General features: G+C 41.6%; 1 protein-coding gene across 4 annotated transcripts in view; it reads right to left on the minus strand.

Moving 5' to 3' along the window:
* The window catches only part of chd3 (chromodomain helicase DNA binding protein 3), a 124078-nt gene that overhangs the window by 79878 nt on the left and 21050 nt on the right, over positions 1–23150 (minus strand). For all 4 annotated transcript variants that reach the window (XM_063048877.1, XM_063048876.1, XM_063048875.1 and 1 more), the window contains exons 4-14: positions 20265–20386; positions 17906–18150; positions 17466–17593; positions 15672–15810; positions 13034–13209; positions 11960–12217; positions 5916–6119; positions 4442–4653; positions 1347–1478; positions 921–1026; positions 227–418 (exon numbers count right to left, since the gene is read on the minus strand). In XM_063048877.1, coding sequence (XP_062904947.1) covers positions 227–418; positions 921–1026; positions 1347–1478; positions 4442–4653; positions 5916–6119; positions 11960–12217; positions 13034–13209; positions 15672–15810; positions 17466–17593; positions 17906–18150; positions 20265–20386 — 1914 coding nt within the window. The remainder of the gene's footprint in view (positions 1–226; positions 419–920; positions 1027–1346; positions 1479–4441; positions 4654–5915; positions 6120–11959; positions 12218–13033; positions 13210–15671; positions 15811–17465; positions 17594–17905; positions 18151–20264; positions 20387–23150) is intronic.

Below are 23150 nucleotides of genomic sequence, written 5' to 3' on the forward strand. Positions count from 1 at the left end.
CATAAGATTAACAAGTAATTTGTTTATACTTTCAAGAATACTGCAGTGTACTGATACAGTACAGTTCCTCCCCGGATTACTAACGCCTGACCAATGGACACCCCTCACATATGGGATGGATTTGCTGGCTGCATCTCAGACTAGAAGTGTAAATATTCATTCTGATTTTCCAACATCTTAACTAGCCTCTTCCAGTAGCACTGAGAATGATTTTAAACTGCATTACCTCTTTATACAAAGAATACAAGAATACAATGGTCTGGATGGTTTTTCCCAGTCCCATCTCATCAGCCAGAATGGTATCAGTGCCCTGTGACCAGGAAAATCGCAGCCAATTTAGACCCTCCAGCTGGTACATGTGCAGAGTTCCGCCAGTGACTGTGATGAAATCCGGCTGTACCTCATACTTAATTGTAGGCTATGGGTGAAACATAAAGAGCAATTAAACAATACAATCCTGGGAAGAGAAACAGAGGGGTTGAGGAAGGCAGTACTCAACAAGTGTAATCTATCACTTTCTATCTTCGAGATCAGTACTTGAAACTGTAAATCTCAGAAATGTTAAAAGCAAACAGTTTCCCATTCGTCACCATCAATCTTGAATACACATCTTACAACAACCATTTAAGATTATTAGTGCTCAAATTCTCAAAACCCTTTCAGATTTTCAACACTTCAACACAATTGCTGATATGGTTTTTAGATTTACTAGGAATACCCACAAGAAAATGAATCCCAGGGTTGTATATATATTTACTTTGATAATAAACTCACTTTGAGCTCAACCTTCTACATTCTCCAAACTCTTCACATATCCCTGAATATTTTTTGTCCCCCAAATGCCCCATATTAGAATACCTACTCAACGATTCACAATGATTGCTAAGCACTTTAGACCATGGCTTCCATCTCTCACTTACCTCTACTACAGGCGAGCTGGGTGGCTTCTCTGCCAAAAACTCCTTAATTTTCTTGAAATTTTTGGTTTTCTTGGGCCTGGTTGGATCCTCCCCAATGATCATCTCCCTGCAGCAGAAGCAGATTAGCATAAAGAACCAAGATACCTGCATGCAGAGGCACCAATGGGGCATTAGGAAGCAATCCTACCCAAAACTATTGGGGCCAATAGCCTTTACTGAGTGGTTCAAAAGACATATTAGATAAGCATAGTAAATAATTTTTCCCTTTGTATTAATGGGATGAATTTAGGCACTTGAGATGAAAAATATTAAGGATGTTACATCATACAGATGGGTCCACTGCCTGTGCCCCCGAGAATCTACATAAAGGACCATGGACACACGTATGCACATACAAATATACACACACACACAAAATAAAAGGACCTGTGATTCCAGTATGCAACTTTGATGGAGTCATAATCTGGGATTTCCAGCTCGTCCTCCTCCCAGGTGGCCTGATCATATGGTAGATCCCTCCACTTCACCAGGTAGTGGTAATTTCCTTTCCTGTCAATGCTGCAGAACAAATAAGGTGAAGGAACAGTACTTTTACAAAAGAGGTAAATTGCAATTATCCAATATGCACCAAATGGCAAACTCCTGATCAGTATAGTTCATCAACGTTTATGACCACTTTGCACTGTGTAAACTTTAGTGCAGAGATGATTCACCAGGATGCTACTGGTACTAGAGGCATCTATTATGAAGATGGGTTGAGTAAACTAGGGCTTTTCTCTTTGGAGTGAAGGAGGATGAGAGGTGACTTGATAATTTACAAGATTAGAGGCATAAATCAAGTGAACAGCCAGAGACTGAGGGGCATAATTTTAAGATAATTGGAGGAAAATGACAGAGAGAAAATCAGAGGTAAGTTCTTGACATAAAGAATTTGATATGGGTGGTGGCAGAGGCAAATACTTTAGGGGCATTTAAGAAAATCTTAGGCAGATGGATTGTAGGAAAATGAAGGGCTATGTAGGAGGGAAAGATTAGATTGATCTTAGAGTAGGTTAAAAGTCAGTACATGTGCTGTAATGTTCCACGTAATTGTTTTTTGATCTAACTATGTTTTGTTTTAATCATTTTTTTTTTACTTCTGTTTCTCTTGGGAATGCTGCTTACATGATGCTATGTGCCTTGATGATATAAGTAAGTTTTTCATTACAACTGTGCAAATGACAATAAATTTGACTTTGACTCAAACACAGGTCAGCAAGGCAGGGATCAAAAGGGAAGGCAACTTGATCAGGTGTTCCAAAAGTGGACAAAAGGGCAGGTAGAAAGAATTCCCTGATCAGACACAACAACCTGTTCTGCTAATGCTAAAATTAATCAAGTTATTTAATTATTGCCTCCCCACCGTGAAACACAAAATAGAAAGTATAGAAAATTTCTACATCTATATAGTGCTCACATTAACATTATTTAGCTAGACTGTTTTGGCCAGAATATTATCAAGCTTTTGGACACTGTTGAAACGGAACACATCCAGGATAGGGTAAAAATAAGGATGTTTCCACTTGATTGGGTTTAGTTAAAAAGTCAAAAACTAGAATCATAAATTAACCACTAATAAACTTAAGGACATTTTTTTTCTTTTTAACAAGAAGAGGAAACATGTAGTGCATCCAAAGTAGGAGATTCTAAAATTAGAGGGCATGTGTTTAACATGAGAAGGGAAAGATTTAAAAGGGACCCAAAAGGCAACTTATTCCTCATGAAGAATGCTCCAGCTGCCAGATGAAGCTGTAGAGGTGGGTATGACTGCACTGTTTACAAGATATTTGGACAGATACATGTGAAGAAAAGTTTAAGATGTATCTACCTCAGATTAACATCTTGGTCAGCATGGATGAAATGGACTGAAAGGCCTGTTTCAATGCTGCATAATTCTGAGTACTACTTAAGGCAAATGGCACGGAATCATTAGGTAACAGGGCACCACAGTAGCATAGTAGCTAGCGCTTTTACAGCTCATGGGAATCGGAATTCAAAATTCAATTCCTGTAACAAATTTTGTATGTTCCTCCTGTGTGCGCCTGTGTTTCATACAGATGCTCCAATTTCCTGCCACAGTCCAAAGACGCACTGGCTAGTAGGCTAATTGTCCTGTGAGGCAAGGGTTAAATGGTGGGTTTTTGGGCTTGTTGGGCTAAAAGGGCCTGTTCCATGTTGTATTTCTAAATAAAATAAAGGAGAAGCTATTTAAATGGTGAAATAAGAGTCTACCATTTGAACATTAAATATTTCAATGTCACCATTTTACCTTTGCTACACAATTCTTGCCTAATAAATTCCAATCACCCTGAACACCTTGCTTGGGTGGGTGATGGAAGCAGATAAGCAAGCATCATTTAAATTGCCAAGGCATAGAAAGGCGGTGCATAAAATGCTAATAAATGGGATTAATTTAGATAGTTAAATGATGGTAGGCATGCATGTGGAGGGGCCCAAGGGTCGACTTCCTATGCTGTGGATTCAAAGCTCAGTTTTCAAAATTGTAATCAACTCCAAGCTATACAGCTCTTTGAGTGAGTGTGTTCCAAATTTCTGAAATTATTCTGGGAGGAAGTGGTTCTGGATAAACTCCTGGGTTTTAATTCTGCTCTGGACCCTCAATCCCTACCATAATAACTGAAAAATATTTATATCCTGTAAAATTCTTTAATCGTTTTAACATATTTCTGTAGCCAGAGAGTGGTGAACCTGTGGAATTCATTGTCACAGGCAGCTGTGGAGGCCATTGCATTGGGTGGATTTAAAACGTAGGTTGATGGGTTCTTGATTTCAGGGGGTGAAAGATTACAGGGAGAAGGCAGGAGAATGAGGTTGAGAAGAAAATGGATTAGCCATGATGAAATGGCAGAGCAGACTCGATGGTCCGATTGGCCTAATTCTGTTCCTTTATCTTATGGTTTTGCATCAGTTAGATCACTCAATTTACATTCTATATTCAAGTGAAGACAGACATGATCAAAAAGGAGATTGTTGATGGGACAAGCTGCAGCTGGAACAGAGGAAACTGAGTGGTCTTTTCTTTACTGTAAAATCAATGTACTTCCATGGCCCAAACAACACACACAAAATGCTGGACGAGTAGAGTCGACATTTTGGGACGAGAGCCTTCAGTAGGACCCGAAACATCAACTGTAGTCGTTTCCATGGATGCTGCCTGGCCTGCTGAGTTCCTCTAACAGCTTGTGTGTGTTGCTTGGATTTCCAGCATCTGCAGATTTTCACTTGTTTGTTCCATGGCCCAAAATCAGGTTTGCTTATATGAAAGGGTTGTGAGTTTCTTGGACATTTTAAGTCAATCTATATTTCTATTTTAGCCAAGTGAGTGAGGGGAGGTTAGACAAGTTGACAGAATGAGCATAATTGGCTGAGTAGCCTCCTTCTGTTTGTGCTACTAAACAGAAACCATAAACTTGCGTATCTAGACAGCTAGGACACAATATCGATAGTGCTCACCACCTCACCTGTGCTGCAAGATTCGATGGATGGTCATCCACTCCAACTTTATCCCATAGCGATAGAACTTCTCCTCCATGGCAGCATACTGAGGGTGATGGGCTTTCCGTTTATCACTCTTGCCATCGTCATCTCCAGAGCAGTAGTCAAATGGAGGCGGCTCATCCATGTCAGTCTTCCGCTGATAATTCCGAAACATAACCGAGTGATAAATCTCCAGCTGTTGGAAACAAATGTGCATGCAGATTACTGTAAATTGATAAAACTAGCAATGTCTACCAGTGCTCCAGACGAGCACCAACGTCCTTCAGGAAAGTCTAAAGACAGAACACTGCCCAGACACTCCCAAATGATTCTGACACACACCTGGGGATCATTTGTGAACATTGATATCCATTTACTCCATAACACTGCCAAGGCCCTGGCCAGTTCTATCACGGGTATATCTCTTCCCACCATTGAGGATATCTACAAGAACAGCGTCTCAGGTAGATAACATCATCAGAGACCCTCATCCTCTGCCGTGCCCTCTTCTTGATGCTGCATTGGGCAAGAGGTACAGAAGCCTGAAGACCCACAGCTCCCTAACAGCTTCTAGCCCATTGCCATCAGGTTCTTGAACTGAAGAGCTTTAATACTGCCTTGAACTATATTTGTCTTAGTGCTCAACGTGCACTAATGCTATTTCGTTGTGTAAGCTTTTGACAACCAAGTCTAGCTCCTGGCCTTCACGTGTGGCTTAGCTACCAAGCCCGGCAGAGACATTTCTACTGACAGGAAAAGGGACAAAGGCGAGTTACTGGCACTTTAAGAACAGTCGCTTCAGGCAGATGGGGCTCATCAGCCATGGTTGGCAGCTCATCTAGGAGAAAGAAAACTCTGATCTCAAACCACCACTGCCTTGCGGCTGTACCCATTTATGGGGAAGGCTTCGGGAGTAAACCCAGAGGGGAAAATCCTAAGGCAGTTTTACATTGAGTTCAATGCCCACTGGCAACTCCTGCAACGCCACTGGTACCAAAGTGCATTGGTCTCTGCTGTTACTTTGGGTTCCTCAGTTGCGTGAAGAGGGAGACCTTGCTACATGGGCAACAGGCTCTCCATATTGTACTGCCCAGGCTTGCGTATCTAGACAGCTGAGACGCAATATCCATGGTCAACTCTGACCAGCAGAGGCCTCAGACGGCAGCTGTTATGCATAATTTACGTTAGTTTAAGTCTGTGTCAACTTGTCTCTGCCATGTACTATGCTGCTGCTGCAAAAAGCTAATTTTCTTGGCATTTATAGTCTGTGTAGGCATGCTTATGAGAATAAACTTCAACGTGGAACTTGTAACCTCTGATGAACTTACCTTGGAACTGAGGAGACAGTGTAGATAGAGCTCTCCTCAATCTAACTCATGCTATTCTTGCTTTGGAAGTGCTCTCATAGCTGTCATCACAACAATCTCAAATAAAGAAAGAAAAAAAAACGAAACCCACCTGGAGTTCAGTGACCCAGGAACAGTGCCAGTATGACAAGCCAGCCCACTTAACGAAAAACTCCCGCTCAGGCCGGCCCTGCAGTGGTTTCGGCGGAGAGTCCTCTGGGTTGGCATCGGGTGGTCTGGGTGCTGGCACTGATTGTGGAGGCTCCCCCCATCGCCAGTGAAGAATCTTCTGGACCCGGCCTTTCAATGGTGGGCACTGCACAGAAAATAAAACAGTATGACTCCGGAAAGATTCAGGGAGTCATTTTGCAGCTATATAGAACTATGGTAATGCATAGTTTTGGCATATGGTATTCAGCTATGGTTGCCCCATTACAAGAGGGATGTGGAGTGTTAGAGAAGGTGCAGAAAAGGATGCCGCCTGGATTAACTATAACATGAGATTGGATTGGTTTTCTTTGGAGCATCATAGGCTGAGCCAACGGATAGGGTAGATAGTCAGAGTCTCTTTAACAAGGTAGAAATGTCAAATATTTTAATATTTAGCTTTAATGTGAGAAAAGTTTAAGGTAATTTTTTCTAACTACAAAGGAAATGGTAGATAATGGAAGCAGTCACGATAGTGACATTTAAAAGCCATTTAGACAGACATATGAACATAAAGGGAATGAAGCAATTATAAATCCTGTGCAGATGGGATTAGCTTCATTCATGTTCGAGGAGGAGCAAACAAGGCCTCAGATTTACCCCTTTTCTGTATGCTCAGAATTTAAAACACAAGGCAATGAAAGGGAAAATGCAAGACCAAAGTGGTTTTCTTTAGAAAAGGAAGCCTGAGATCATCTATGAAGTGTACTGAAGAGAACAACAAAAATGCTCTGTTGCAGGTACTGCCAATAATAATACAAGGTATATGTAGAAGTTAACAACACACAAGGATTTGCAGTGCAGCATTCTCAAAAAAACATGACACCACGAGATAGGGTGCAGGGTGATTAAAACCCTGTGACACTGAGGGACAAGACTTTTCTGTTCCATAACTTTTCTGTTCCTCAAACCCAGTACTTAGGATTGACTTTCCAATTGTAGGGTTACTGAAACCTTCAAATGCTTAGAAAATTAAGGCACAAGGAGAAGGAGAAGTTGGGTAAATACTTTTACAACCAAAGCCGCAACTGAGTCATACATTATGGATAGAATATAGAAATCTACTGCACATTACAGGCCTTTCAGCCCATAATGTTATGCCGACCATGTAACCTACTTTGGAAATTGCCTAGAATTTCCCTACTGCATAGACGTCTATTTTCGTAAGCTCCACGTACCCATCTAAGAGTCTCTTAAAATACCCTATTGTATCTGCCTCTACCACCATTGCTGGCAGTGCATTCCACACACCCACCACTCTCCATTAAAAAAAACATCTCTGACATCCCCCTTGTACCTACTTCCAAGCCCCTTGAAATTATGCCCCCTCGTATTAGCCATTTCAGCCCTGGGAAAAAGCCTCTGGCTATCAACATGATCAATGCCGCTCATCATCTTGTACACCTCTGTCAGGTCATCTCTCATCCCCCGTCGCTCCAAGGAGGAAAGACCAAGTTCACTCATCCTATTCTCATAAGGCATGCTCCCCAATCCAGGCACCATCCTTGTAAATCTCCTCTACACTCCCTCTGAAGTATACACATCCTTCCTGTAATGAGGTGACCAGAACTGAACACAGTACTCCAAGTGGGGTCTAACTAAGGTCTTGTATAGCTGTAACATTACCTCACGGCTCCTGAACTCAATCCCATGGTTGATGAAGGCCATCACACCATACGCCTTCTCAACAACACTCTCAACCTGCACAGCAACTTTGAGTGTCCTGTGGACATGGACCCCAAGATCTTGCTGATCCTCCACACTGCCAAGAGTCTTACCATTAATATATTCTGTCTTCAAATTTGACCTACCGAAATGATCCACTTCACACTTATCTGGGTTGAACTACAAACCCCATTTCCAGAAAAGTTGGGATATTTTCCAAAATGCAATAAAAACAAAAATCTGTGATATGTTAATTCACGTGAACCTTTATTTAACTGACAAAAGTACAAAGAAAAGATTTTCAATAGTTTTACTGACCAACTTAATTGTATTTTGTAAATATACACAAATTTAGAATTTGATGGCTGCAACACACTCAACAAAAGTTGGGACAGAGTTAAAATAAGATTGAAAAGCACACAGAATATTCGAGTAACACCGGTTTGGAAGACTCCACATCAAGCAGGCTAATTGGTAGCAGGTGAAGTATCATGACCGGGTATAAAAGTAGCGTCCATCAAAGGCTCGGTCTTTGTAAGCAAGGATGGGTCGTGGCTCACCCCTTTGTGCCAAAATTCGTGACAGAATTGTTAGTCAGTTCAAAAGGAACATTTCTCAACGCAAGATTGCAGAGAATTTAGGTCTTTCAATATCTACAGTACATAATATTGTGAAAAGATTCAGAGAATTCAGAGACATCTCAGTGCGTAAAGGGCAAGGTCGGAAACCACTGTTGAATGCGCGTGATCTTCGAGCCCTCAGGCGGCACTGCCTAAGAAACCGTCATGCTACTGTGACAATTATAGCCACCTGGGCTCGGAGTACTTCGGAAAACCATTGTCACTCAACACAGTCCGTCGCTGTATCCAGAAATGCAACTTGAAACTGTATTACGCAAGGAGGAAGCCATACATCACCTCTATGCAGAAACGCTGGCGAGTTCTCTGGGCCCAAGCTCATCTCAGATGGACCGAAAGACTGTGGAACCGTGTGCTGTGGTCAGATGAGTCCACATTTCAGCTAGTTTTCGGAAAAAACGGGCATCAAGTTCTCCGTGCCAAAGATGAAAACAACCATCCAGATTGTTATCAGCGAAAGGTGCAAAAGCCAGCATCTGTGACGGTATGGGGGTGCATCAGTGCCCACGGCATGGGTGAGTTGCATGTATGTGAAGGTACCATTGACTCTGAGGCATATATTAGGATTTTAGAGACACATATGTTGCCATCAAGGCGACGTCTCTTCCCGGGACGTCCATGCTTATTTCAGCAGGACAATGCCAGACCACATTCTGCACGGGCTACAACAGCGTGGCTTTGTAGACACGGAGTGCGTGTGCTTGACTGGCCTGCTGCCAGTCCAGATCTATCTCCTATTGAAAATGTATGGCGCATCATGAAGAGGAGAATCAGACAAGGGAGACCACGGACTGTTGAGCAGCTGATGTCTTATATCAAGCAAGAATGGACAAAATTTCCAATTGCAAATCTACTACAATTAGTATCCTCAGTTCCAAAACAATTAAAAAGTGTTATTAAAAGGAAAGGTGATGTAACACAATGGTAAAGATGCCTCTGTCCCAACTTTTGTTGAGTGTGTTGCAGCCATCAAATTCTAAATTTGTGTATGTTTACAAAATACAATTAAGTTGGTCAGTAAAACCACTGAAAATCTTTTCTTTGTACTTATGTCAGTTAAGTAAAGGTTCACGTGAATTAACATATCACAGATTTTTGTTTTTATTGCATTTTGGAAAATATCCCAACTTTTCTGGAAATAGGGTTTGTACATCTGCCACTTCTCAGCCCAGTTCGGCATCTTATCGATGTCCTGCTATAACCTCTAACAACCCTCCAGACTATCCACATCTCCAACTTTTGTGTCATCTAACCCATCCTTCTACTTCCTCATCCAGGTCATTTATAAAAATCACAAAGAGGAGGGGTTCCAGAACAGATCTTTGCAGAACACCACCAGTCACTGTCATCCATGCAGAATACGAACCATCTACAACCACCCTTTGCCTTCTGTGGGCAAGCCAATTCTGGATCCACAAAGCAAGATCTCCTTGGGTCCCATGCCTCATTACTTTCTGATTTGAGCCTTGCATGGGGAGCCTTATCAAATGCCTTACTGAAATCAATATACACTACATCCACTGCTCTACCTTCAATGTGTTTTGTTACATCCCCAAAGAATTCAATTAGGCTCGTAAGGCACGACCTTCCCTAGGCAAAACCATGCTAATCATCCCTAATCAGATTGTGTCTCTCCAAATCCTCATAAATCCTGCCTCTCAGGATTTTCTCCAACAACTTGCCCAGCACTGAAGAAAGACTCACTGGTCTTTAATTTCCTGGGTTAACTCTACTCCCTCTCTTTTACAAGGGAACAACATTTGCAACCTTCCAATCCTTTGGTACTTCTCCCGTCCCTACTGATGATGCAAAGATCATTGCCAGAGGCTCAGCAATCTCCTCCCTTGCTTCCCACAGCAGCCTGGGGCATATCTCGTCTGGTCCTAGTGACTTAGCTAACTTAATACCTTTCAAAAGCTCCAGCACATCCTTTCTTAATGTCTATACACTCAAGTGTTTCAGTCCGCTGTAAGTCATCCTCACAATTGCCAAGGTCCTTTTCACTGGTGAATACTGAAGCAAAGTATTCATTAAGAATCTCCACTACTTCCTCCATGCACAAGTTTCCACTATTGCACCCAATTAGTCCTATTCTCACACAGCTCATCCTCTTGCTCTTCACATACTTATAGAATGCCTTGGGGTTTTCCTTAATCCTATTTGCCAAGGCTTTCTCATGGCCCCCTCTAGCTCTCGCAATTTCATTCTTTAGCTCCTTCCTGGCACCCTTGTAATTTTCTAGAGCTCTAACAGTACCTAGATTCTTGAACTTTTCATAAGCTTTTCTTTTTTTCTTAATAGATTTTCTACATCCTTTATACACCATGGTTCTTTTATCCTACCATCCTTTCCCTGCCTCAATGGAACATATCTATGCAGAATGCCATGCAAATATTCCCTGAACATTTGCCACATTTCTGCCATGCATTTCCCTGAGAACATATGCTCCCAATTTATGTTCCCAAGTTCCTGCCTAATAGCCTAATATTTCCTCCTACCCCAATTAAATGTTTTCCTAAATTGTCTGCTTCTGTCCCCCTCCAGCGCTATGGTAAAGGAGATAGAGTTGTGATCAACACATTTAAGATAACTGTAGTATACACTGTGATAGTGACAGAGGAGGATGGCTGAGTTCACCTTTCCTCAGCTTTTAAATATTGATCTGCTTCTACTAGTTTTCATTTTACAAACAGTTGAACCTTGATCACCCACAGTGCCCTTCAAACCCCTTCCACATCTTATCCATTAGTTTCAATAGATCACAAAACACCCCGAGTTCCCAATACAGGGAACCTGTCAGGAACACTGATCCAGGATTACCCCATGCCATTTTGCTAAGATCCAAGAGATAGCAAACACATACAAGCAAACTCAATTTTCCCATTATGCATGTCTAATAGCCACATGTATGGACAAGTTCTGGTCTGCTGAGTTAATCATTAAGGCAGTCAGACTTGCACCTGGAGCATTCTGCAGACAAATTCTTCGAGTCAACAGCTTTGCATTTACCATAGGTTCTCTACAAAGTTCTAATACTCAAGCTGTTGTTCCTCCTTTCCATCCCTTGTGGTGCACTGGGCAACAACCTTGCCGTTTCTTTAGCATTTTTGTCTGTCTTTTGATGAGGCTGAGTTGCTAGCTTGATGCTCAATCTAGCACAGATGGAAAGCATGCAGAGAGCCAGCCGGATTCGAATCCGGGACCACTCGCCTCGAAGTCCGGTAATACACCACCAGCTGGCTAGTTAAGCTGTTTTCTTGAATTCAACCCAGAGCAAAAGTTGACTAAGGCAACAGACTTTGCAAGCAGAGTCAGAGAGGACCCTGCAACAAGAAAAGGGTGGTGCTATGAAAATTTTTTATACTTCATCTGCATATTTGAGGTGACTGTGATTCAGTCTGGGCCATTCACAAAAATGTGCAAAGACCGCTGCTACCAAGGGCCCATCCAAGTCATCCCCTCACCACTCAATTGTGGGATCAAAATTCTGGAACTCCCCACCTAAATTCACTGACTGCTGTAGTTGAAAGCAGTAGCTCATCACCATCTTCTCAAGGGTAATTGGAGATGGGCAACAAGTTGCATCTTCCCAAAGCTGTAACCCACCACCTTCCCCCAGAAAATATAAAATAATGTAACTACTCACTGTACAGCGAGGACAAAGCCACTCGCCATTGGGGATCTCTGGAAGTGGCGGATTGAGGCAGTGAATGTGGTAGGAAGATGGGCAGGTGTCACAGCACAGCAGCTCTCCGCCATCTTTGCAGACCCGACAATATTCCATGTGGTCATCCTCTTCTTCCCGTTCAGCCCCCATCTCCGCTTCTTCCTCTTCCTCCTCCTCCTCCTCTTCTTCTTCCTCCTCTTCCTCTTCCTTTGCTTCCCATTGAATACCCTCCTTTTCCTAAAGACAGACATTATTTTACTTTCTCCTGTTTACTTCCTCCTCAGTGGGTGAGGAAACCAGTTCACTTAAACTGGCTGAACATAGACAGGTCAGAATGCAGATGGTCTTATACAGACACATCAATCACATTCACTACTCTGCCCCAATAACTACAGAATTAATTTCACATGCAACTTGATTTGTGTGGCTACCCTCCACTTTAACTTTGCTGGAAAAGTAAACCTGATTTTTAATCTGCAGTCTCAGTTATGGGAGTTAGCATTTATACTTACGGTCTCTACCCAAGGCAGAGGATCCTGATTCAAAGAGTTACAGTATAGAATCAAAGAGAAGCACCATTGAGTCCACTGCATCCATAATGGCTAACGATGAAGTTTTTGGGGAAAATCACACATTTTAGTTCTTGGGTGGGGTGTTGCATATATTAACTTTCATCCAGATACTAACACATAATGTACTCAATCATGAAAGCATCCTTATCTTCTCTGAATCCTCTTTTGTAGCAATCATATATTTCCATATATTCATACAGTTACTCTTGCTATGGGCTACCTTTTGCTTATGTAGAACGAGCAGCAGAGGGTTTCAGCACATCTTGCTAATAGCTTCAATGATTTGACCAAACCAGCCCATTAATCATCTCTGACTACAGCAGGGGTTCCCAACCTTTTTTATGCCATGGACCCCTACCATTAACAGAGGGATATGTGGACCCTACGTTGGGACCCTTGGTCTAAAGCATTTGCCTTCTTGTCTCATCTTTTCCATTTGGCTGAAAATTGCAAATTTCCTGCACAAGCAAGCCATACTCACACAGTGTGGGCAGCTCCACTTCCCTTCTGGGGCTTTGTCCAGTTCTGGATCCAGGCAGACTAAGTGGTAAGCTCTAGGGCAGGTATCACACAAGATGATCTCTCCTCCCTGCTGGCAAACCTCGCAGTAATCCTGATGATCAGTCTCGTATCCATCCGCCTCCTCCTCACCAATCACTACAGGTTAAGAGTCAATTAATTACAATCAACCAACTAAATATCAGGGGACAGCTCACTGCAAGGAAATATCTGCAGTTACACAAAAGTACTGCAGGCTCTGTAAACCCAAAATAAAAACCAAACATGCTGAAAGTGCTCAATGGATCAGATTGTATCTGACAAGACTGAAGTAGTCAACGGCTCTGGTACATGACTTTTCATGAGAAAGAGAAGCATGGGGTGGTGGGGGAGGGGAAGAGAACATCACAAGATGAGCATTATGTTGCAGAAAAATGGGTTTGGAGTGTAGAGGCGACAAAGAAAAGGAAAAGCAGAACAAAATAAGCGTTTGTTCAATCTCTTTCATGACCTCAGGGTGTCCAGTGTTTTACAATCAATGAAGTAGGTACTTTTTTCCCCAATGGCAATCACTATCATAATACAGTGGAACCTGGAAGCAGCAAACTCCCACAAATAATTATGGTAATTAACAAAATTTTGTTTTGAGTAAGCTTGGTTGGGGGTTAAATTGGCCAGTGCACTGGAGAGAATCTGTGGTTTTTCCTACCATGCTCGGGATCTTTTCCATGCCTTTAGTTTATCAAAATAACAAATAATGATTTTAATGCTTGGCATAAGACATGAAGATTAATTTCCATTGAGGCAGTGTGTTGGGGGGAGAGGTAGGGGGTAGTTACTGAACGATTCCTGGTGGCCTCTTGAAATCAGAGTTCAGGATTCTCTACAAGAAGTACTCTCTTTTTAAAAGTAAGAAATAAATCGGATTAGCTACAGTTTGGGCATCACCTTACAGGAAGGGTGAAAAACCATGGAGAATGATTGCATAGATCTGATGGATATTGAAGAGTTTAGGAGACAAAACACAGAGGGGGATTAGACAGGAGAACATATTAGAAAGGTCTGGGAAGTAAGTTGGTTTGGACAAGAATGATATAAATGATCAGAGTGAATAGAGGGGAACCTGTAGATGTAATGTATTCAGATTTCCACAAGGCATTTCACAAAGACCTGCATGGAGAGTTTGTGCACAGGAGATCAATGGGGAAAGTGTGTTTGCATGGACTGAAGACAAGTACCAACATAGAAGAATCAGAAATTAATGAGTCTTTTTCAGCTAGAAGGGTACAAATAGTGGAGTGCTTAATAATCTCTTGGACGTCAGTTAACTACCTCTGAGCACACCTACATGAAATACTGTTGTAGGAAAGCAGCATCCATCATCAAGGATCCCCACCACATAGGTCATGCTCTCTACTCACTGCTGCCATCAGGTAGAAGGTAAAAGAGCCTCAGGACTAGCACCGCCAGGATCAAGATCAGCTATTACCCTTCAGCCACCAGGTTCTTAAACCAGAGGATAACTACAATCAACTTCACTTGCCTCACTACTAAAATGCTCCCACAACCAACAAATTCACTTTAAGGACTCTTTATCTCATGTTCTTGTTATTTATTGCTATTTATTTATATTTGCATTTGCACAGTTTGTTATTTTCTGCAATCTTTCATTGATCTTGTTATAGTTATTATTCTACAGATTTGCTGATTATGCCTACAGGAAAATGAATCTCAGGGTTGTATGGTGACAAATATGTACTTTGATAATGAAATTTACTTTGAACTTCAATCTATAGCAATGACTTGTAGAAGAGCAATATATCCAAGTTTTCTAATGAAGGAAATAGAAAAGAAGGCATGTTACAACGAGAATATTTGGACTCTGCAATGGATATGTAGATATGTTGAGCAAGCAGGCAAAACCTTAGCATGTAGAATATGTGGAAATTATGAGGTCATACCCTTTCAGTAAGAGGAATCAAAAGCCTTACGATTACCTAAATGGAGGAACATTACGAATAATGTGGTACTGATCTAGATGCTCTAATGTATGAATCAGAAAAAGTTATTAAGCAGGTGCAGCAAGTAGTTAGGAAGGCTAATTCCTTATTGGCCTTTATTGTGAGCAATCTAGAATTTAAAAGTTCTGAAAACGTTTTTTCCAAAAGAATAAAAGGATACTTGAAGACTGAAATATACAGTCTTATCAAAAAATCCATCAAATGGATTTGCCAGCAAAGTGAACCAAAGAAGTAGCCTTTAACAACCTTTGTCCCAGGCTGCCAATCTAATTTAAAATGACAGACACTCAATGCCAAGTTTAATCTAGGGGAATGAAGCATGGGAACAGCTGGACATTCTGCCACTGGACCACAGCCACTCAGCATTTTAAATATTTTGATCCACTTTTCCTGCAAATCTATTTGATAAGATTTTTTTCAATAAGACTATACATTTCAGTATTCAAGCACCCTTTCATGTTTTGAAAAAGACAGTTGCAAGTATATTCATTAACCTTCAAATGGAAGAAGTGTTTACTGATTTCCCAAATGAATTAAATTCTAATTTCAAGGTTATCCCCTCATTCTGCACACACAGGTTAAATATAATGTATCACTTACTCTTCCTCTTCTTTCTGCCAACTTTTGCTTTAAGCCTTGCTTTTTTCAGGGGCCCAACTGAGCTATCAGATCGAATGGATGAGCTGTGCACACTGGCATTGTCAAAATCAGAATCCCCATCCAAGTCTGCCTCATCGCTCTGAAAGAGTATAGCAAGCAAGTTTAATGATAACAACTATTCTGTAGTCAGATCACAATAAAGTAAAACACATTGAAGGTAAATCATATATATGCCAAACTTTCCTTCAAGGGTATGCATGGCAAGTTCAACACCTGAAAGAAAGAACAAATGCCTCTGTCCAAGAGCCACCAAGACTGCACACATGGCAGATTCTGCAATAGGAACCACAAATGAAGACTGCGATTTACCCAGACACCTCACAACACTTGATTAAGGATCAAGTGTTTTGGTTGTATCTCAGACTATTCAATGCACCAAGTAGGTCTGAAAAGCAATGTACTAAATAAAAAGCCACCAGTTCTTTATTGTTGTTAAAAGGCTGCCTTCCAAAACTATCTCCCTATTGGATATAATGAACGATTAACCCCACCACAGTAATTTTTCCAGTACAAAAGAGCACCAAGGCAAATGACACGATGACACGAAGCTGGGCAGCAGTGTTAGCTGTGAGGAGGATGCTAAGAGGATGCAGGGTGACTTGGGCAAATTCATGGCAGATGCAATTTTATGTGGATAAATGTGAGGTTATCCACTTTGGTGGCAAAAACAGGAAAACAGATTATTATCTGAATGGTGGCCAATTAGGAAAAGGGGAGGTGCAACGAGACCTGGGTGTCATTATACACCAGTCATTGAAAGTGGGCATGCAGGTACAGCAGGCGGTGAAAAAGGCGAATGGTATGCTGGCATTTATAGCAAGAGGATTCGAGTACAGGAGCAGGGAGGTACTACTGCAGTTGTACAAGGACTTGGTGAGACCACACCTGGAGTATTGCGTGCAGCTTTGGTTCCCTAATCTGAGGAAAGACATCCTTGCCATAGAGGGAGTACAAAGAAGGTTCACCAGATTGATTCCTGGGATGGCAGGACTTTCATATGAAGAAAGACTGGATCAACTAGGCTTATACTCACTGGAATTTAGAAGAATGAGGGGAGATCTTATTGAAACGTATAAAATCCCAACGGGATTGGACAGGCTAGATGCAGGAAGATTGTTCCCGATGTTGGGGACGTCCAGAACGAGGGGTCATAGTTTAAGGATAAAGGGGAAACCTTTTAGGACCGAGATGAGGAAAAACTTCTTCACACAGAGAGTGGTGAATCTGTGGAATTCTCTGCCACAGGAAACAGTTGAGGCCAGTTCATTGGCTATATTTAAGAGGGAGTTAGATATGGCTCAGGGGGTACGGAGAGAAAGCAGGTACAGGGTTCTGAGTTGGATGATCATACTGAATGGCAGTGCAGGCTTGAAGGGCCGAATGGCCTACTCCTGCACCTATTTTCTGTTTCTAAAGCTTCAGAGAAACATAACTTTTGTCATCTTTTCCACATATACAAATTGAAACTTCTAGATCATGACAAAAAAATTAAGCGTAGGCTCGCTCATCACTAGGAAAGCAAACACACTCATACTTACTGAACAACACACAAGAAGCTGGAGGAACTCCATAGGGGTAGGAGCATCAATGGAGAGAAACTGAAAGTCAGCGTTTTCAGGTTGAGACCTTTCATCTGGAGACAAAACGCTGACTGTCAAATTCCTTCAGTAAATGCTCCAGATTGTGTGCTGCCCAATATTACAGTATCTGCAGCAAGTTGTGTTTCACACTTACTGAGGAGCTTTTCTTCCTTTTTGATCCCATTATGCCTAGCTTGATTTTCAAGGTAGCCATCTTCTTCCTCTTTTTCTTCTTTCCTTCTGGGACCCTTGGGCTCTTGCTCCGCTTTTTTGCACCAGGGCCTGTAACCACACAAGTGGACTTTTGAATCACATTATTCCCTTTACATCACATTATCCCAACGCCCCAGTGATGTTTGGGAGTATGACATCTTATTATCCATTTAGCTGCCACACGTTCCTAGAAGAATCTGGGCATTTGAGCCTTGACCAGCTTCATTATCTCTGGTGTTAGGGTATATACTTAGCTGGATGTGGAACAGGACAGGAGTTGAGGTTGAGAGATCAGGGGGTGGAGGAGGACCAGAGGCTAGAAAAGATAGGGTCTGAGTGTGAACCAAGCCAGAAGTCATGGAGGGCCCTGACAACACTCACCTTTGCCCTCTTTGGTCTTGGCCTTGCGGATGGGTGGCACTGGCAGGGCAGAAAGGGGTCCCGTGGAGGCACTGGCAGACACCTGCTCTACTACAGCTGCTACTGCTGCTGCTGCAGCTGCTGCGGCTACTGCAGCTGCTGATCCCTTGAATGGACTGTTGGCACTGAACTCCCTCCACTTGGCACCAAGAATTGTCATCATTTTCGACATTGGAATCTTGGGGTTCTTCTTGGCAATGAGAGGCCTAGGTTTAAAAGATTATTTCGCGTTTAGACTACACCATTTGAAGAAGGTGTCACATCATAAACAAAGGTCAGTTTTACAGATGTTGACCATTGAACATCACCAGTCTATTTTTCTGTATGTGCTCCTTCCTCCATCTCATTTAAACCTCCCGCTTTCTCTCTTGTATACTGTACTTATCTAACTTCCCCTTTGATGGACCTGAGAAACCTGCATTAGTTTACAAAGATTTAAGAGAATCAGCAAATTCAGATGCAGGCTGGAGTGATCTGGAACATAGAATGCTTTAGACATGCAGCACTGTGCAAATGTCTTAGGCACACATATATAGCTAGAGTAGCTAAGACTTTTGCACAGTACTGAATTTATCAATGTGGAGCAGAGAGAATGCTTGTAAATCTGATGGAAGCAAAGGATGTTGGGAATAGCAAGAGTGGAACATCATGGGAGGGGTATCAGACAGGTGACAAAAGGGAAGAGGTTGTGCGAGTACATACACACCCAGCCCTGAGAGACCAGGCAAGGTCATTTGATTCCAAACAATTGGTTTATTGATCATGACAGGATGTCTCTCTGGTGCTTCCCGCTCCCTCTCTTCTCCCCCTTCCCCTTTTCCCAACCATGATTTCCCTCTCCCTGTCCCCCTTCCCACTCTCAATCCACAACTGAGACCCTTATAAGAATCAGGTTTATCGTCACTCACATCATGAAATTTGTTTTTTTAAAAAAACAGAGCAGTACAGTGAAGATATAAAATTACTATAGTACTGTGTAAGTTTTAGGCACCCTAGCTATATATATGTGCTCAAGACTTTTGCACAGTACTGCAGATTTAACACTTTCAAATAGATTTAGACAAACAGTTGAAAAGGAACAAATTGCAAAGCCTTGGGGGAAAGTTAGATCTCTTTTTAAAACCTTCTGCCCTGCACAATTCTAATTTTGTTATCATTTACGTAGGCTGGTGAATTAGGTTAGGCGGAGGGAAATGGTGAGATGTGGTTTGATTGACTTCAGTTTAGTTTGCTGATGAAGATGGACTGCTATCATCTATAAAGTTTAGTCCCCAATCTGATAAAAGAAATATGATACCTTTCAAGACCTTGTGATATCTTAAATGCCTTGCAGACAATAGATGATCTTGTATAAGCATCATCACATTTGCAAACAAACAGAAATGTGATAAACACTAAGTGTGTTATGTGGAAAGTGGGGAATTTGAGAAAAACAAATTGACCTCCTTGATCTTTAAGCTAAACAGGTTACAGCCACTGTAGCTCCTCCCTCAAATTCTTCCACCTCCTCCTTTAACCTGCTTCTTCATGGTAGGACCAACATATACAATTCAAAACAGGGCTCCAAACCTCGGTTAATGGTAGAGGTCCATGGGATAAAGAAGGTTGTAACCCTCTCATTCAAAACACGTTTAATGATAAGACAGCACATGGGTTACCTTACTGAATCTACTATGCTATCTGGAGAATTTAAATTCCAAGTAATGGGGTAAAATATAGAATAATGTTAGGATCGGACACAATGACCACAAAAACTGTGTCATAAAAGCAAGTCAAGTTACTTAACACCAATCTTTCCCAGTCTAGCTGAAATGCCATTCCAGATACATTTATTAGATGATTCTTCACTGTCCTCTGAAATGAGCCAGCACACTACTGCTCAGGATGCAAACAGGAGCAGACCATCCATTTGCAGGCTGTTCTCTGTTCCAGCTTTACAGATGGTCTTTTTGTCAATTTTGTCCAAAAATTCAGAAAATACACAGAGCACTTAATATGCTAACCATACTTCTAAAATATTGTAATAAATGGCATCAAAAGTGCACAAGACTGATAAGAAAATACAACTACCAAGAATGGAGAGAGGAAACTAGTTCTGTTGTGCACAGGAACAAGCACATGTACGAATGTTAGACTTTTGAAATTCATCATGATATGGGAGCCTGTTCATCTATACAGGTATCCAGAAGTTGGACTTTCATAACCCCAGGGGGCAGCTTATATTCACAATCTATGCACAAATTAATGCTTCATAAAAGTTGAGGCATGTGTGTTCTTTGCTTATTTAAAGATGCTTAAGAACAATTTCCCCTTAGCTCACCTCATGAACTGGCTGAAGGCCTTGTAGTTGGTTAAAGTGCGATAGTCATCCTCGGTGAATATGTGGTCCACATCTTCCAGCCCCCAATCCTCAAGCAGCCGGGCCGAGGACTTCGGTTCAGGCTGTTACAGAGGGCAGCAAGTAAAGAGTTATTCATCAAGCCAGGTAGAGTCATATAACGTGACAAAGGGGCATTCAAACCACCAGGCCGCTTCTTTTAAAAGGACAATTTCAATTAGTCCTAATTTCCTGTATGTTCCCCTTCACTTGTAAATATTCCCAAACATTTATCATTACAGCTAGGAAATTCTTATTGAATCGGCTTCCAATTTTCAAACATTGACCGTTGTATCTTCCTCTTCCCAGTGACAGCAGAATCCCTGTCTATTCTGTCACAACCCTAACTATTTTCCTCAGGTCAACACTCCAAGGTTACAGAGCTGGAATAAAAATCTGAAACATTAATGCCGTTTTTCTTCTCCATAGGTTCTATCTTATCTGCTGAGCATTTCAAGCATTTCATGTTATTATTCCAGATTTCCAGCAGCTGCATTTTTTTTTAATTTTCCAGTCACAAACTTAAACCCTTATCCTGAACCTCATCTTCAAGATAGTTTCCTGCTTGAACCATCTCGCCAACAGACTTGAAACAAAATTCAATATCTCCCGTAACCCGTGTGGTTAAACCACCTGTAACCAGTGGTATACCAGAGGGATCAATACTAGGACCTTTTTGCTTGTCATATACACCTAGTGGTCACCTTATTAGTTACCTCCTGTACCTAACCAAGCGGCCATTATGTGTGTGGTCATCTATTACCCATCCACTTCAAGGTTCAATGTGTTGCGTGTTCAGAGATGCTTATCTGCACACCACTGTTGTAACACATGCTTATTTGAGTTACTGTGGCCTTCCTGTCAGCTTGAATCAGTCTGGCCATTCTCCTCTGATCACTGTCATTAACAAGGAACTTTTGCCCACAGAACTGCCGCACACTGAAAGTTATTTTTGTTTTTCCGCACTATTCCACTATTCTCTATAAACTGTAGAGACTGATAATCCCAGGAGATCAGCGGTTTCTGAGATACTCAAACTACCCTGACTGGCATCAACAATCATTCCATGGTCAAAGTCACTTAAATCACATTTCTTCTCCATTCTGATGTTTGGTCTGAACAACAACAGAACCTCTTGACCATGTCTGCATACTTTTATGCATTGAGCTACTGCCCCATGAATGGCTGATTAGATGAAGTTCAAAGTACAAAGCACATATACAACCATGAGATTCATTTTCTTGCAGGCATACTCAATAAACCTATAGGCTAATAATCATAATGAAAAACCGAAAACAAAGACAAACAACCAATGTGCAAAAGGCAACAAAATGCACAAATATAAAAAGAAAAAAAAAATAGTAATAAATAAATAAATAAATAAGCAATAAATATTGAGAACATGAGATGATGAGTCCTTGAAAGTGAATCCATAGATTGTGGGAACAGTTCAGTGTCGGGGTGAATGAAGTTACCCCTTCTGGTTCAAGAACCTGATGGTTGAGGGTAATAACTGTTTCTGAATCTGGTGGAGTGGGTCCTGCACCAGATTCCTGTGCCTACTTCCCAATGGTAGCAGTAAGAAGAGCATGGCCTGGATGGTGGGGCTCATTGATGATGGATGCTGCTTTCCTGTGACATTTCCATTTGCATTAACAAGCAGGTGTACATATGTATCCAATAAAGTGGCTACTGAGTGTATATAAGTGACTTGGATCAGAACGTCTGTGGTCTAAAAGTATGTTTGCTGATGACACAAGACTGGTGAGGTTGTAGATATCGATGATGGTTGTTTAAGGATAGAGGAATACACCAAGTCAGCTGAAAAGTTGGGCAGACGGAATTTAATCTGGACAACTGTGAATTAATGTATTATATGTATTATCTAATACTAGCCTAACTCATTCAGAAAATGACAGGGACCTTGGAAGCTCTGATGTACAGAGACACCTTGGGGTGCATGGTTATAGCTCCCTGAGCACGGTGACATGGGTGAAAAAGGGTAGTGAAGGTACTTAGCTTGCTTGTCTTCATAGGCAAGTGTTGGAACATCATGATATGCTGTACAAAACATTAACTAGACCACACCTGGAATAGCCCATGCCATTCTGGTCACCACACTACAGAAAGAGAGTCCAGAAGAGATTCACCAGGATGTTGCCTAGCCAGCTTATGAAATATGAAATGCATAGATGAGAAGAAATTATAGGCATCTACCACAAGGGTTGAGAAGTCTAGAACTATAGGAAATAAGTTTAAGTTGAGAGGGGAAATAGTGAAATGAAACCCAAAGTGCAAATTTCTTCCCTCCCCCTCCCCCCCATTCAGAGGATGGTGAGTTTATGGAATAAACTACCAGAGGAGGTACTTGGATAGGAAAATGGGATTAGGGTGGATGGGTATGGATGAGCCAGCCTGAAGGAAATGTTTCCATGTCGTATTTATGACGCTCCTCTACTTGAAGGCAAAGCCACACATGCTTGAAACCAACTATTTCAGCAAAGCACAATTTCAATACATGACTGTAAAGACACTATCAACACAGCTTTCTTCTCTTTTAAACAGATAAATAAACAAACATTAAAAAAACGTGCAGATGCTGGAAATCTAAATCAACGCACACAAAATGCTGGAGGAACTCAGCATTTCTGCAACATTTGTGGAAGGGATTAAGATGACATTCCAGACCAAAACCCTTCTCCAGGACTGAAAAGAAGGGTCTGGAATGAGATGCTGACTGTTCACTCCTTTCCATGGATGCTGCCTGACCTGCTGAGCTCCTCCAGTATTTTGTCGTGTTACACTTTTCAAATTTTGCGATGTGACACG

This window comes from Mobula hypostoma, chromosome 5 (assembly GCF_963921235.1).
Source record: "Mobula hypostoma chromosome 5, sMobHyp1.1, whole genome shotgun sequence".
Taxonomy (NCBI): Eukaryota; Metazoa; Chordata; class Chondrichthyes; order Myliobatiformes; family Myliobatidae; genus Mobula; species Mobula hypostoma.